Source organism: Dama dama, chromosome 5 (assembly GCF_033118175.1).
Source record: "Dama dama isolate Ldn47 chromosome 5, ASM3311817v1, whole genome shotgun sequence".
Taxonomy (NCBI): Eukaryota; Metazoa; Chordata; class Mammalia; order Artiodactyla; family Cervidae; genus Dama; species Dama dama.
In genome coordinates, this window is record NC_083685.1 from 62,421,643 (window position 1) to 62,438,980 (window position 17,338).

The window sequence follows — 17,338 nt, forward strand, 5'->3', positions numbered from 1 at the left end:
ACCTCTAGACAGCAAAGGAAACCATCAACCAAATGAAAAGGCAACAGACTGAATGGGGGAAAATATTTACAGATCATAATACCTGAAAAAGGGTTAATATCCAAAACATGTAAAGAATTCACATAACCCAATATCAAGAGAACAATCTAACTTAAAAATGGACAGAGGATCTGAATAGATATATATATAGATTTTTTTACAAAGAATACATACAGATGGCTAAGAAGTACACAAAAAGGTAACCCAACACCACTTATCACCAGGGAAATGCAAACCACAATGAGATACCCTCACATCTGCTAGACTGGCTTTATGAAAAGGACAAGAAATAACAAGTTTTGATAAGAAAGTGGAGAAAGGGGAATCCTTGTGCACTGCTGGTAGGAATGTAAATTGGTGCAAACACTATAGAAAACAGTATGCAGCTTCCTCAAAAAGTTAAAACTATAACTACCACGTGATCCAGCAAGTTCACTTCTAGGTGTAAATGAAAACTAATTTGAGAAGATATTTGCACCCCATGTTCACTGCAACATTATTCACAATGGCCAAGACATGGAAACAGCCTAAGCAACCACTGGTGGACGAATGGATAGACGAAATGCTACACACACACACACACACACGCTGGAATATCAGTCATAAAAAATAAGTAAAGCCTGCCATTTGTGGCAATAGGGATAGACGTTAAGGGCATTATGATAAATAAAATAAGTCAGACAAAGACAAATACTTTTTATGATCTCATTTATGTGTAGAATTAAAAAAAAAAAAAACAAAACACTAACTTCAAAGATAGAGAGAATAGACTGCCAGAGGTGGTTGCCAAAGGTGGAGAGTGGGCATAATGGGCAACAGTGGTCTAAAGGTACAAACTCACTTATAAAGTGAGTAAGTCTTGGGAATTTAATGTGGAGTATGGTGAATATAGTTAATAATCATGCTCAGTCACTCAGTTGTGTCCAACTCTTTTTGACGCGATGGACTGTAGCCTGCTAGGCTCTTGTGTCTGTGGGATTTTTCAGGCAAGAATACTGGAGTAGATTGCCATTTCCTCCCCCAGGGGATCTTCCCAACCTACGGATGGAACTCACATCTCCTCTGACTCCTGCATTGGCAGGTGGCTTCTTTTCCACTGAGCCACCTGGGAAGCTCATTTAATAATACTGTATTGTATATCTGCAAGTTGCTGAGAGTAGATCTTAAAAGTTCTCACATTGGAAAAAAACAGTGTAACTGTGTGGTGGTGGATGTTATTTAGACACTGTGGTGATCCTTTGCAGTTATACACATACCAAATCATGATGTTGTACATCTGAAACCCATATAATATTAGCTGCCAACTATATCTCAATTAAAAAAAAAAAAAAAAAGAAACTTCCTGACCCTGCTCACCCTAAGGAAATATAAAGCATTCTCTCAGCTGTAGAAAGTTATAAGCTATGAGAATAAAAGCTAAAAAGCTCAAGAGTCATGAAGACCTGAGCCATGAGAGGCAGAAAGAATTCTAAGGATTTTTTCCTGTCTAATTTGCTCTATGACTCAGGGAACTCAAACCAGGGTTCTGTAACAATCCAGAGGGAGTGGGAAAGGGTGGGAGGTAGGAGGGAGGTTCAAGGGGGAGGGGACGTATGTATATCTATGGCTGATTCATGTTGATGTACGGCAGAAACTAATATAGTATTGTAAAGCAATTATCCTTCGACTAAAAATAAATAAATTTAATAATAAATAAAAGCAACAAAACAAAAACCACTTCAAATCCAAAATACAAAATTTGACCAAACCCATCTGAATGTGAAAAAAATCACTTTTAAAAACAGGGCAACTGTAAAAGAAATCGTCAGGGACATATACTACCTAATTTCATATAGAAGTGGGTCTCTGTTCATGAATCCTCAGGACTATCTAAAGCACAATGTAAGGTACATATGTACAAAGATGTCATATAACTTCTCTAAAGAAGCAAACTCTTTGAAAGTCAATCTAATATGTTGTTCCAGGAGGTCTTCATTAACCATATCCTTAATAGTTCTACAATAATATACATCCCCCATACAACATTTTAAAAGCAGAAGACTCCTGATTTTAGGCTTAAAAAAGGAAGAGAGGGGAGGAAGTAGCTTGAAATTTCAGAGTACATTCAGTCTCAGTTAAATGAAACAAGACACATTTACAGTTTTCTTTGAGAGCCTACACTTCATTGACTATAGAGAATTTGTAGCTTCTAACTAATGGTAATTCCCGCCATTGTTTGAAATTAAATATCCTATCTGAGCATAAAGTATTAGACAATTTTCTTTGGTGTCGCACTGTTAAAGTGTTCATATGAAGATACCCAGCTCCAATTTGAGGGCATAAATCATCTGTTCTTCTGTTTTCATATTTATATGGCAAGAACCTATGGGTTGAATGGTATAGTCATTTTTTTCTGCAACTAAACAAGGTAAATAAATGTGATATATTGGCACATCACCCCACCACTCTGCATATGGTGCACATTAAGGCTGTATTCATTTGCCATATGAATATAATTCCTTTTACCACATCTACTATTAGTTACAAGCAGTAAATACAGAGTTGTTTTGCTGGAATGGGAGGGCCTGCATTACATCATGGGGCACCAAACATCCTGGCTCTTCTGGAGAATTTCATAGACATAGTTTTAATGTCACCTGAACTTGAACACTGCCAACATATTGCTTCAAACCACGTTTGATGAATTCTTCAAGGAAAAAGGAAAAATACAGGGCAATCTTAGTGTTAGTGCAATAGCACAAACCACAAGGAATGTTCTTGATGAGATATATATGGAAGAAGCCATGTTCTAGACAAAGAATCAGGTTGAGTCATTTCCCAGATATTAAAAAAAAAGCTGTTTCAAACACTGCTTTCAGAGTAGCCGTGAACAGAAGGAAACTACAGTGAAAATATCATCCAGCTTGGAGGAAACGGTTTCCTCCAACTGCAGCTTACTGAAGACCTGTGATTAATAAGACAAGAGTCCTTCTCATGACAGACTGTCAGGCTTTGTTTCATTAGCTATGTATCGTGCTTATTTTTTTCCTTAAACAAAATATTGATGAAAACAGTCCAAATCCAGGTTAGTGCAGGGCGAAAGAAGAAAGAATGTTATTTCTTTTACAAACTCATACAGTTCAACACAGATGTACATATCTTGACATTTGTGAACCATAAATACTACACCACGGGCAATTAAAAACCAAGTACACCTGTTTTAACAGGTACTGATTTTCAGCGCTAGCAAGTCCCCCAATGTGCCCAGCAGATGGCGCTCTATGACACTGACTTCTTGTGTCACATCCACCTCTATATTCTGGCAAGACAAAGAATAAGGATTTATCGGTAGCTTCAGTAAAGCATAGTAGGCTTTGTTATAAAAAGAACATAATTCCTAAATATGTGTGCAAAAATATACATATGCATAAGCACATGCACACAGAGACAACCAGTAAATAAGTCACACCTGGACATATTGTGATACCACTTTTCTTAAAGACTTGATGAGTAGTCTATGTATATCAGTGGTATTTATGGTTACATGGCAAGATCATTCTAAATTCATTAAAAAAAAATTTAGAATGCCTTAAAGTTAGAATTCATTTTTAATTATAGCAGGGATGTCTCATTAGGGTGATACTAGTAAAATTAACAACAGTAGGATTTACGGTAATGACTTAAGTGATTGATGAGAGTGGAACAAAATGAAGTTTTAGACAGAGAAAAAGCAGGGCAGCCACAGCATACAGTACTTTAAAAAACAGCTCTGTGGTCTGTTAGCGCTAGCCTTATGCTTAATAAAACCTTCTTTCTAATTAATGGTGCTGAAATATTCTTAACAGAATCTTGTTATGAAAAAAACTTTGTTTTTTCCCCAGCAGACGCCATTCCTATAAAGGAGAAAGCTGATATAGATTAGCATGTCTGATTGCAAAGAAGAAAAAAATGCCACCTTTCAATCAAATCAAAAACAGAATGTGAGAATGGAAAACTACTTTACTGAAATACTATGCACACCATCTATGCAACACCTCATAGTCAGAGACTGCTTGTTTCTAAAGCTATTGAACGGTGACTTAAAAAAAAATTACTCAGATACCTAAAAATGCTTAATAAGCACTTATGTTTAGATGCTTAATGAGTATTTGATTTCAAGTTTATGATCTAATACAATACAAAAACAGTGAATAACTCTTCTGTGAATTTTCATTTTGATCACAAGATCATTTTAAAGTTTAAAGTATTTAAATGTCAACTGAATGCATCAGGGCGCGTTTTCTTCAAAATTTGGAAATGTACAGTCGGGACAGCATTATTGTGAAGGAAAAATGAGTATTCCAGGAAAGCATTTTGGTGACAAAATCCAGTTTTAAACACAAAGGGTACGAGGGCAAAGAGAGATATGCCTTCATGCAGAAAACGTCTTTCTTTGAAATGTTCTTGGTTAATTTTATTTAAAAAATCCACAACTAAATGGAATCCTATCTTAATTTTTCTTCTCATTAAGAAAACTGCATTCCACAGGAGAGAACTATCACAAGACAATAGAGTCAAAAATGAAAAACTAAAAAAAAAAGAAAAAGAAAAACTATCTGTCATACAGGAAAACAAGGCTTTTGCTGTATAACCTAGTCAGATTTCATAAAACATGTGCATCCTTTTAAAAGCCTCATGTTATACTATATACAGGTTTTATCCAGTTTGAATTAGCATGATTTTGCCTGAGCAACATGCTTATTAACACTGGATAACAAGATTAAAAAAAAAAAAAAACTAATAAAGCTATCAACTTTACATACAGCACTAACATTAGATTTGTAGGCAATGCCATAGGCTTAGGACACTAGCAAGTAAAACTACTAGCTTATTCTTATGATTTTTGAAATAAATAAGTTATATGCTTGGATGAGACCTATAAAATGCAGGAAAGGCAATAGTCTAGTTTTTTTAAAAAAATTACCCATTTTCTTTCCAAGCAAGAGAAAAGTCTAAATTCAAAACTTTAAGTTGAGGCCCTGTATGTATTTACAGGCCATGGTGGAGTTATGTATATAAAAGCCTGGCTATTTCTTAAACATCAATTACATTTCATCCAAGAGGTACAACACAGAAGTAAGCATAATCTAAGATTCTTCATCTGAAAATCTCTGACTTCAGCGGCTGCATTGTGGAGCCATCAATGAGCCACAGGCTTAAAAAATCTGAACCAGCTTGCATGAGTGCTTAAAACTGTTCACACGCGGTACAAATGTCTTTGTTTTTTGTTTGTCATTTTCATTTGAAAAGCTTACACTGGTTTATTCATTTTTCCATTCTAATGTGTGGAAATTCTCATTATATGAAAAAGTGCCTATTTGTCTTTTTCCCAGATTCATCCTTCAAAGTTAAAGCAAAATGCAACTGGGACATCAGACATTATAAAAGGACCCAAAAGAATGAGGTTCACTGTGAGAAATGTAATTTAATTTAATTTATCAAGAGTCACTACAATTTTCTAAAATTTTTATTAGATGTGCTGTTAAGTTATTCTTTTATTTTTTTTCCTTTCATTACCAGCATTACTAGGATTTAATGTCCACGATAGCGCAGACAATGAGAGGGTACAGATGAAGTGCTTTATGAAAAATATAACATTATAATATATACTCTAATACCAGCAAGATGGTGTTCGTGTGGTGATTTATTTGCTCTGAAGCATTCTGTGCTTCTGATAACACCTTAAGTCAGTTACTATCGTTGCTTTCATTTTACAGACAAGACAGCATAGCAAAGCATAGAACTTAGCTTTGTCTAACTCTAAACTCCAGGATTTGGTCAGTCCTACTTGATTCATTTTTATAATGTCATGCACATAAAAAAATCTTTTTTAGGTTGATTTACAAGGTATTTAAATATATATATTTATCCCTTCTAGAAAAGCTGAATAGGTCTAAATTACACTTATTTTAAAATACACTTCAATTTCTGAAATGTAACAACAATTACACATTAAGTGCAGCTAGAAAGCCTTTAGCTACTTTTCAAAATACCCATTAGTAATGACATAGAGAACATGGTTAGGTCAAGGAAGTTAAAAAAAAAAAAAGAACAAAATTTTTTTTCATTTGGATTGCTATGTGTGCATGAAACATCTCACACTATTTTAAAGCTAAGTTCTTCCTAAATATTTTCACATAAATAACAAAATGGTATGCTTATTGTCGATGTCAAATCTAGGTTTGTCTGAGACAGTTTAGTGAATCTCAACTGAGTTCATAGAAACAGGGAAAAGGAAATTGAAAGTAGTTGCTCATCTTAAAAGGCAAGAAAGGAGGATGAACAGAATATAAAGCTCCATAAAGAAAAGAACATGAAGTACTTCTCAAAAGAATGTGAAAAACAAAATTCCCTGAAGTTTACGAATTTAAAATTATATATAAATTATATATTATATATATACATATACATATATATATATGTAATTATATATAAAACGGAGATGTGTAAATATGTGAAATACACACATGTACACACTAACCTCCCTATATAGGCACACACACTAAAGTTTGCTCTGACTGCTATTACCCATAGCATCAAAGCCTTAAAGTTACTTTTCACATTTAATTTGTGTAGGGAATTATCCATGTTTTGATTAAAATAAGAAATACATATTAGAGGTTCATAAAACAAAAACTTTGATTCACCATCACACCAAACATAATACATACAAAGCAGAAACAGTGTTGGTAAAAATACTTTGCATATACTTCTTTTAAAACTGTACTTGGCTCTTGGGTAAATTTTTTTAAAAGGTTTCACTTTCATACAAATAATATACATTTGATAAGCACAGCTTTAATATGTCAATTCAAAATACGATGGACTTAAACATAATCAGGCTGTTTTATAATTTGGGACTGAGTGGCAGAAGTAAGTACCATTAGTATTCAGGTAATCAGCAACAACGTGATCCTTCCTTAGCCAAATAAATTGCAACTTGCTTTAAATTAAGAAACTGTAAATATTTAAGAGCAGTTAAAATGCTCTACCTATGAAATAAAAAATATAATGTTATTCTTGCAGGATCTCTTCAGTGCTGTCATAATCATTTTAATTAAATTCTCATTTTTCAGGTAGTCCCTTTAATTGTTTTTTCCTACTTCTTAATGTATTTTTCTAAAGCCATTTCTTTTCTGCAGCTGTGTGCGATTGGTTTTAATGGTAGCTGCTTCCTTTTTTGCCTTCTGTGAATTACAATTTTAAATGGTTACACATTTTTTGTTTTACTGCCTTCAGCATAGTTTCATAAAGATGTTTAAGGCTGTTGGTGAACACTTTCATTTCCCATTTGAAAAACCAACAGCCAATTTGAATATTCCATATTGGCCTTTTATGACCTGTTTTATCTTTTAATATGTAAATGAAAGCATATTTTTTCTAAAGACTGGTTTGTTTCCATGAAATTATAATTTTTCTGCTCTTTAAAATAGGAATTCAATAAACAATATGTGACTGCTCTTTTACATTATATCTTATTGCTTGTGAATTAAACTCTTCTATTTTATTTGGTGACAGCCATTTCCAATGAAGAACTAGCATTTTCAGATAAGAATAACCAAACACATGAAAATGAGATTTCATCCTTGAATTTGTATTACCATTGGTCACCAAGTGTTAATAACAAGGCTATCTAGAGCTTTCTTAAATTATAACTAAGAAATTAAAATTACTTGATACTTCAGTTTCACTTTCACCATGATGAAATGGGCAAAACCTCACTACAAAATGTTATTATACATCACTTGTAAAAGTTTAGTCATAAATTGTACTTACTGCCCGGGTTATCTCCAATACCACTGCTTTTTCCATTCCAGTACCAGAGCAGAAGGGTTGCGTCACGTGACCCTGACAGAATGTAGCAATTTCCCCCGATATACGACTCCGAACGAGTGAGGCAAGTGACGACATCCCAATGGCCAAACACCACTTGGATCAATTTTCCTGAAACACAAAACAAGTTTCTTTTAAACTGCTATTTTAAAAATTGAAAAAATTTCCAATGATTGTTTAACTTTTAAGAAGATAATGAAGTTGTATTAACTCATATTCTAATAATTCAGATTTTATAATAAAATTCTATCTGGTTCAACCTAAAAGTTTTCTTTGAATAATTAACAACAACAAAAAGAATCAATTGAACAGTGATAGTAACGTTTTTGAAAGACGTATGTTAAAACTATTTCAACTAATAATATTATTTATACATAGCTCCTAGGAATTACAAATGAATTATGTCTACTGATTAAAGCAGACTCAGGAGAACCCTTATTTGGAATCATTTCAACAATTTATAAAGTTACTCGAAATGATTCGAAACAAAGCAAAACTTAGTTGCCTTTCTGTAAGCACTCTATCACTCAGACCTCACTAATGCAAACCTATCTCTGAAGCAGGAAAGGCAATTTATTTCTTTTTCTCTTCTCTGAAGTGATCTACACAAAGACAGTATAAAACCACATCCCAGAGTTTCTGTTTTTCAAATCAGGATTACATGAGCTAAATTTTGATAAAAGGACTAATATATTGTGACTGCAATTTGAGCTAGTGATTCTTTCTTTAATTGTCTGAATGAGGAAAACTCCTGAGGAGAAGGGAAATTAAGATGACAGTTTACCAGTAATGACTGGGGAGGGGGGGCCCAGTAAATGCACCATATATCTAGGATGTCAAGCATAGGATGAACTGTTCACATAACAGTGTCAGAAAAAAAGTAAAGGCCCACTTTTTAGATTTTTTGTTTAATCAGATACGGTGTTTGTAATTCATACAAATTGTCTAAAGAATTAAACAGCTATAGCAGCTCTTTTACTCTACCCCGACCAGCTTCTAGCTAACATTTCTCTCTGAAATGTCTACAGAATCTACAAATTAATGTCATAGAATGTCTACCTTTAATACTCAGCGTGAATGCTTTTCTTTTTTCAAATAAGCATTTCGGTGGGGTCATAAAAAATACAATGCAGATGTTCAAGATAAAAACTATTAAGCTGGAAAAAAATTAGTATGCCTAAAAAGTTTATATGTTTAACTTGGAACAGATCATAGCCTATCAAAAGCTTGAGGTCTCAACTAAGTATTGGTATCTATATGTATTTAATTTTTCAAGATAATAAATATAAAAAAGTATTTCCACTAAATTTTTTATATTATTGATTTAAATAAACCCAAAGCACATTATAAAGTCTGCAAATTTAGAAATAAAATACTGCCTCATCCACATCAGATGGAAAGTCAATTACAGTGTTTTCCCTTGTACATAGTGTTCTGATACTAACTTAAGACCAGATTCACATCAATCTCAAACTGCAAAATTGATAAAGTACACTTTTGTCTCCTATGGAAAAAGACTTTAGTCAAAGCAGGTATTTTAACTAATAAAATGTTAAAAATGTTCACTTCTGAATTTTTCCAACCTTTTAAATTAACACCAGAACATTTCATTTTAAAAATTAACTTTATCAATAAAGAATATAAGAACTCAAGACTTTCTAGAATAAAAAATGGAAAAGAAAAAGAAAATTAAATATTAAAAAATATAATAATTTTTTATCATTTCCAATTTATATGAAGAACAAAGTAGAGAGGGTTAGTGGTAAAATGGTTGGAGTTAGGTTACAGGGAAAACCTAACTAAGGATGAGACAGGAGGTAGCTGAATGCACTCTTCCTTCAAATTAGAAAGTGACAGTCGCTCGGACGTGTCAGACTCTGTAACCCCATGGACTATAGCCCACAGGGCTAACCTGTGCATGGGATTCTCCAGACAAGAATCTTCCCGACCCAGGGATCAAACCTATGTCTTCTGCATTCCAGGCAGACTCTTTACCATCTGAGCCATCAGGGAAGAAGTACTAATTAGAAAAGTGAAAGCTAAATCATGAGTTTTAACTACTGAAAATACTGAACACCCCGTAATGTGATTATGTTTTTGATCACAGAGCATGTACAGTGACTTCTGCCTCAGCCTATACCAAATGCTGAGAGCATGTCAACTATACAAGTGATTTAAATAGGTTGTTTAGAGTAGATTTATTTAAGATTTGACAACCATCAATTCAGTGGGCTGTAGAAGTGAAGATGAGCAAAGTAATACATCTGGGTATGTGAGGTCTGTGGCATAAACAGAAAACGCAAATGCTCCACCACGTACACCAGGAGGCCTGCGAAAGAGCAACTATCTGCTTGGTAACCTGCTTAGTTTCCAGCTAGTGAGAACAAAGTGGAAAGTTTTAGCTGTAAAAGTGGGATGGATGAAAAAGACTGTCAGAATTTCTCAAGACACATAATAATTTGTTACTTCTCATTAATGAAGTCATCATTCTATGTCTACAATGTCCATGTTAGGAAACTGTATAGTCAGACTGTGGTTTCTTTTTTAATTAAAATTTCCCAGTGTTTTAATTTTTGCCCCTAAAAGTTATCACAGTTATTTTTCATTCAACCAACATTTACTGAGCACCTACCAGGTGCCGAGCATTACATCTTCTTACTTGTATATAGTGGTAGACAGAGAAACAAACAAAAACAGACGTGTAACTGCGACTAGTGTCAACCACGAGAAGAGAGGAGAGAGAGGGGCAGTGGGAAAACAGGAGAGAACAAATCCAGGCTGGGCATCAGGGAAGACTGAGACGAGGGGGTGACGGGTAAGCACGTACATCTAAAGAGTTTCATGTTTTAATACAAATTAACTTCATTCTCCACAATTTATACTCTGGGCTCAACTCTGGAAAACATTATTATTTTTTTTTTTTTCCCAGTTTGCTTTTTCCTGTCTGGCAGCGTTCCTCAGCAATATTTGTTATTGCTATGAGGTGGAGGTTCACTCCTCCTAAATAAATCACACCATATAAATACCTGCTGTTCTTTTTGGTAAATTATTTTCTGATAATCTCATAAGTGTTCCTCAAGCTTTATTTTTTGTTTCCTTTAATACCAGTCCACCTCTCCACACACTAATATCAAATATTACCACAAGCACTAGAATATCCTTTTTTTGACAGAACAAATTTTCTAGTTAATGTTTTATTTGACAGCTGTGCCACAAATAAAAAAAAAAAAAAAAAATCCAAGCTCAGGACCCTGCACCACTGAATCTAAAATGTGGCCTGAAAATAATTCCCACTGCCGAGGGAAGGTTTTATTGTTGCCTCTGCTGCTCTGGTGGTGTCTTGAAAACATGATTTATGTTTAAAGAATTTCCTGCTACAACCGTGTTTCTCTCTACCCCCGCCTCCCCACCCCGCCAAATCTAATAAGAGAAGGATTTTTTTTTTTGGTTTACGTGCCAAAATATAATTGAATTCAACACTTGTGATAGCTCTGCCATTATATATTATTGATCATACAATTTTTTTGTTAAACTTCTCTGCTAAACTTAGGAGAAAACATTTAATATTCTTATCATCATGAAGACACTAACACATTTAAAATTTAAATAATTTTAAATAAAATTTGCATCAGAGTTTGTATTCAAGATAGTAAGAAAGGTATTAGAATGATCATATGAGATTTTTTTCAAAACTTTCCTGGAAAGTATAAATATTTTTGGTATACGTGCTCAGTCCCACTGAAATGAAGTTTAAAATGAGACTACTTTCTTTTTTTTTTTTTTTTTAAATTAATTTTTTTTTGAGACTACTTTCTTATGAAAGTGTTTTATACATACACACACTTGTGCATATTTTAAAAAACAATAAAGTAGAAGGCTTTTGGGAAGACAGGAAGGAATGCCATCTAGTTTATTAAGTCTAAAGTAACATGCCAGACATTCTAGGAACCTAGATTTTAAATGGGTAACACTTGTATGAGATAAAAAGGAATAATCACAAAGATGCCACATCTGAGGTCAGAAGACCTCCAATGCCCAGGTCTAGCACCATTACCTATGCAAATTTCAACAAGATACTTAACTTTTTCAAACCTTTGTTTCATCATCGAAAAAATGGGCCTAAGGACACCCGTTCAATCTCCTAAGATTACCGTGAGGCTGACACAATATCATGTATGAGAATAAAGATATTTTATAAATTCTAGAGAACTGTGTGACTATAAAAATTATTTTATTAAGAGTATTATATAAAAGTGAAGTTAGCTTTGGTGGTGATGGTTTAGTTGCTAAGTCGTGTCCGACTCTTGCAACCCCATGGACTGTAGCCTGCCAGGACATGGAATTCTCTAGGCAAGAACACTGGAGTAGGTTGCCATTTCCTTCTCCAGGAGATCTTCCTGACCCAGGAATCGAACCCGGGTCTCTTGCATTACAGGCAGATTCTTTACCAACTGAGCTATAAGGGAAGCCTAAAGGTTAGCTTTTACTTTACAAAGGGTCAAGTAAAAGGTTAAAGAGGTTAGCTTTAATTTACAAATATCAATATTCAGTGTCTTTAAGATGATACAAAATGTCAACAAAGTCAAGGCTCAAATGTCGAAACCAAAGACTGACATAATATATGATCCCATTGTAGGACATTCTGGAAAAGGCAGAGATGAAGAGCATATCAGCAATTCTGAAGTGGCTGAGGTGAGGGAAGAAAGTGACTATGAAGGGGCAACCCAGGGGGTTTCTGGGGATTTTCTGCTACTCTGCATCTTAACTATGGGAGTGGTTACATAATGGGATACAATGCCCTGAGACTAATGAAACTAAAAACCAAAATAAGGAATTTTACTGTACGTAAATTGAAAGATAATTTTCAATGTATAAAAAACAATCTGAATCTAAAAGAATCTTTAAGAAAACCTTGTGATAGGATGTAACAATTTTAATCTGAAAGTTTGTGAAGAAGGGAGCATAGTTTGAGGTAAAATAACACTAGGGTTGTCATTACCATAATAGTGAAAGAAAAGGTTAAAATTTAAACTTGAATATTAAGCCAGAGAAAATCTATTACAATAAAAAATAATTTTAAGAAAACTTGTCAGTCTCCAATGCATTTTTAAAGAATTTCAGAGGAGTTTTAGGTTCAACAGTAATCAACGTCATAGTAAAAGCCCAAGTAACCAGAAAGACTTGAATGATGTTTTCTTTCTGAACCTACCTCCAGAATAAAGAAGTAAATTATAAAAATATTAGGTCATTGATTCCCTAAAACAAAAATTAAATGAGATCATGTCTAAAAACAACTTCTAGGGTTTATTCTATACACAGTACATATTCAACTATTTTTCCCTACTCTCTCATTGCTAGGTTATAATAGAGTCATCAAAATGTAGCTAGGACAAACTCCCTGAATACCCAAGAATTAATTTTTTAATATACTACACTTACTAAGGTAGGAGTATGGACTCATACATTGTATAGAGATTGCTAACATGACTGAAAGAGGATTTGCTGTAAAATAGTTAATTAATTAGAAATGTCAATTTAAAAAATTTCCTATCCCCAGAATATTTAATCAATATAATTATTTGTAGATCCTTGTTTTAGTTGAACTATCTACCTCCATGGTATTTAAGTTCTAATGCATTACTATCTAATTTTAATTATTTTAAATATACAACTACATATTCAGTATAAGTTTATGTCATTCTCTAACAGTTTCTAAAATACTTTAAAGAGACTCCATTAAATTTTTCAATGTTCACAATTGCCTATATGTAAAAATATATAACCATTCATTGGATTGGATATCCTATAATAACAGTGATTTGAGTTTGGTTAGTTCCTTAGGGGGTTGCATGCAAATGAATAAGGAGTTAGCTACTTTTCTTCACAATGATGTAGTTTTCAGCAAGATTCAGTGGAACTGGGTGGAGGCAAGATAGCCAGTCGCAGGAAACACACTTAGAATTTCCAGGGAAAAAATAACCTTTAAATAATATTAAAGTGGGGAAGTACACCTATAAGTATGTGCACTTGCCATATGATTATGCATGGACATGTACATATGGTATTTACACACCAGGATATGTTTTCAAAATAAATCATTCACTTGTAAGTATGAAGCTTGGGAGACAAACCTACCAAAACCTGCCCCTTTAAAAACATTCTGAAGTTAAATTATTAATGGATTATAGAATAGATTATTACTTGAAGGGGAAAACTATATTTTACACATTTTAGAATTCTGTAACTTTTACAGGGGAGATGAGAAAGCCTTTTAAGCCTCTTACTGCCACTTGTAAACTTGAGTTCACTGATAAAGAAATGAGGTGGTTACCTGTGTCTGTAGAATAGACGCGGAAACTCTTATCCCAGAAGCCACAGAGGAGGATGTAGCGGTTGTCCGACGTGATGACAAAACACTGGGAATGGACCTGAATGCTTTGGTCTAAGAGGTCAGTGATTTGCCTCCTGTGCATTCCTGTATTGCTGGCTATAAGAACAGAGGGGGAAAAAAAAGCCTATAAACCCACATGCGCAAAGAAATCCCGTAATTTGTCATGCTGGGGGCTGGGGCCAAGGGAGGAGAGACAACACATTCCAGGATAAGAACATTTGATTTTTAGTTTTAAATATAATAATATTTGAAAAGCCACAGGAAAGCAGAATCCGATTGTTGGAAGAATGAGGGCAGCCAACTTCAACAGCTCGGTGAGAGATTCTGCCTAGAGGAAAGAAACAATAATACGCTACAATTTTAAAATACGTGGTGTACAATTCTCAGAACATGCTATCTAGCTCTTGGGCAGGACCAAACTAGATTAGAATCTCCAGACTGCATCACAGTTAGGTTTGTGTTTCTGACAATCTCATTACATCTATTGTCATGAGAATGGATTCATGTTGTGACAATCTATTACCTCTAACTTTTTGTCACAAGGAAGAGATATTAGAATTTAAATGTCATATATTTGAAATATTGGAGCATCTTGTACATGTTTGACTTTAACAAGTCTTTAATTTGACCAGATGTGAACTCCCATGTCCCCATTCACAGCCGCACTTGCATGCAAGGAAGGGGTGGGATGACTATTTATTAAGGATACTTGTAATTGAAAAAGTCAAAGCACAGCAGACTGCAACTTTCTTGCTACTTCTGCAAACAACAAAACAAGACAGGCTGGCAGTGTGTTTTCAGAGTTTGCAGGGCACCTGAGATGGGGCCTGTCACAGGCACAAAGTCGGACACAGCACGACATCACACGCGTGCGAAGAGTGATAATCCTCCAGAAGCACACTATCAACCATGTCACTATCAGCAAAGGGATTTTCACAGAGGTGACTTCTCTGGCATTAATGAAGCCAACCAAATAGAAAGCTCTGCTGTTCGTGATCTAGGAGTTATTTCATTATCAACTTTCCAACACAAATTATAGCTCTTATACTGCTAAAAAAAGAAAACTTGATCATACTAGAAATCAGAACAAAATGAATGTCTACATCTAATTATTATGTTCTTTGCATCATAGCTTTCAGCTTTTATTGAAGAAAAACACCATAGATGCATGATTGATAAAAATTAAAAATATATATCTATGTTATATTCATTGTATGTAATAAGTTAAGACGGCCAATTCAATAGAAGGCTCAGAAACTAATATGGAAGAAAAAAAGTGTTCAAAATACTTCCCAGTCCTCTGCTGGGATACAGAGGGATAAAATATCCCTTGCCCTCATGGCATACAGAACATAGCAAACATATTCACGTGAAATCCTGCAAAATTCTGCTAGTGTCTGACTGTACAACCTAACCACGTAAGATTATCAGATAACTGTTTGTTAATAGCCTTCGTATACTTTGGGGAGATTAATGGCCTAGAGAGTGACACCAGAAGTAAAAAGGGTAGGCCTCTAGTCAGGAATCACTTCCCCTCTCCTTCCACACAAAGGGAAGTTTCTGGCAGGTAAAAAAGCTTTTGTGTATCATAGTGTATCATGGAGAGACATTAGCCTCTCACTGCAGTGAACCTGTGTGATACAATCAAATCTTTTAATTTCAAGAAACCTAGCAACTTAAAACAAGATATATGGTATTTTCTATACTGGTTACTATAGTTCTTCATTCCACATGAAAATTATAAAAATACCATATTTTTGTTAGTGTTTATATGACTTTCACTTATATGATATATAAACTTTCACTGGTCTTTTTGGCATTATTTCCTGGGAGGACCTAATTTGACAGACCTGGGCATGTATAGAATTTTGATTTGAATGACTACAAACTCATCAGGGGTAAAGGCGGATGCCCCTTCAGCATTCAGATGAACTATTTTCCAAATAAGTGATTACTTATAACTACTTATAATTTAACACTGCAACCCCTAATCCATCCGTCCATCCATCCACGTAGTCTATATAACCTACCCTACAACTGCCTTTTCTTTATCTCATTGTTTTCTCTAGTAAACCTCACGAGATTCAGTACTGAAAGTATTTTTATTTGATGAAAATTAGGTATATTTGTCTAGATAAGCAGTCTACAAACTGGAGCATGTTTACCCTTGGGAGGTGGGGGTTGGTATAAGATTTCCCAAGGGATACACAGGCACAGATGGTTTTAAGGGAATCAATTTCTGGTTCCACAACTTTCATGCGTTCTCTTGCTTGAAACAGATTTGCCTGAGAACTCTCCTGTGACTTTTCCTTTCTTATCTCCCTTTTTGCTCGCTCTTCTTCCACTAGATAGAATCTTACTAGGGTGCTTTACTCCAGGGTACAAAAATCTCTTGAAAGCCAAATAAGGAGACAATTCAAACTATTGATCTGATGCTAGAAAGTGAATGCCTAGGTATCACATCATTCTGTAGGGCAGGTGGTTTCCAATTCATTGCTTTCAATAAATGGAAGGAGGATCTAATCACGCTGTCAATTGATAGATCATTAAAAATAAGTTTCAGTGATAGATTGTTAAAATGATTATTTAATGACAGACCATAAAAGTAATCCTTAATAATATATCATTCTATGAATTTTGTCACATAACTCGGAAAGAGTTTTAAGATTTGAATGACATTGTTAAAACAAAACTCTCTCCTTTCCCATCTATCTTCTCATGTGAGTAGCACTCCTGAGAGCGTCCATCTATAAGAAACAAAAAACTAGGATAGAACTGTTGACAAAGACTGTCTCTTTCAACAACAAATAATGTTTATCCATGAATACATTAACTACTTAGGGAGACACTCCCATTCATTAAAGCTGTATTTCCTATTTTCAAAAGTATGTGTTGTGTATGTTTAATAGTATTAAAATTTATAATTTGTAATTTTAATAAATATGTAAATATTTTTAATAACTCAATGAGGATTAATTTTTTTAAGCTGGGCCTTATGGTCACAGGAATTCCCAACATTTATATTTACATACATATTTTTATTGCTGAAGATTGTTT

At 34.2% G+C, this 17,338-nt stretch overlaps 1 protein-coding gene across 2 annotated transcripts in view; it reads right to left on the reverse strand.

Annotated features, from left to right (window-relative positions):
* LRBA (LPS responsive beige-like anchor protein) overlaps positions 1 to 17,338 on the reverse strand; it is a 725,050-nt gene that overhangs the window by 23,487 nt on the left and 684,225 nt on the right. For both annotated transcript variants that reach the window (XM_061142480.1, XM_061142479.1), the window contains exons 52-53: positions 14,222 to 14,377; positions 7,834 to 8,001 (exon numbers count right to left, since the gene is read on the reverse strand). In XM_061142480.1, the coding sequence (XP_060998463.1) occupies positions 7,834 to 8,001; positions 14,222 to 14,377 (324 nt within the window). The remainder of the gene's footprint in view (positions 1 to 7,833; positions 8,002 to 14,221; positions 14,378 to 17,338) is intronic.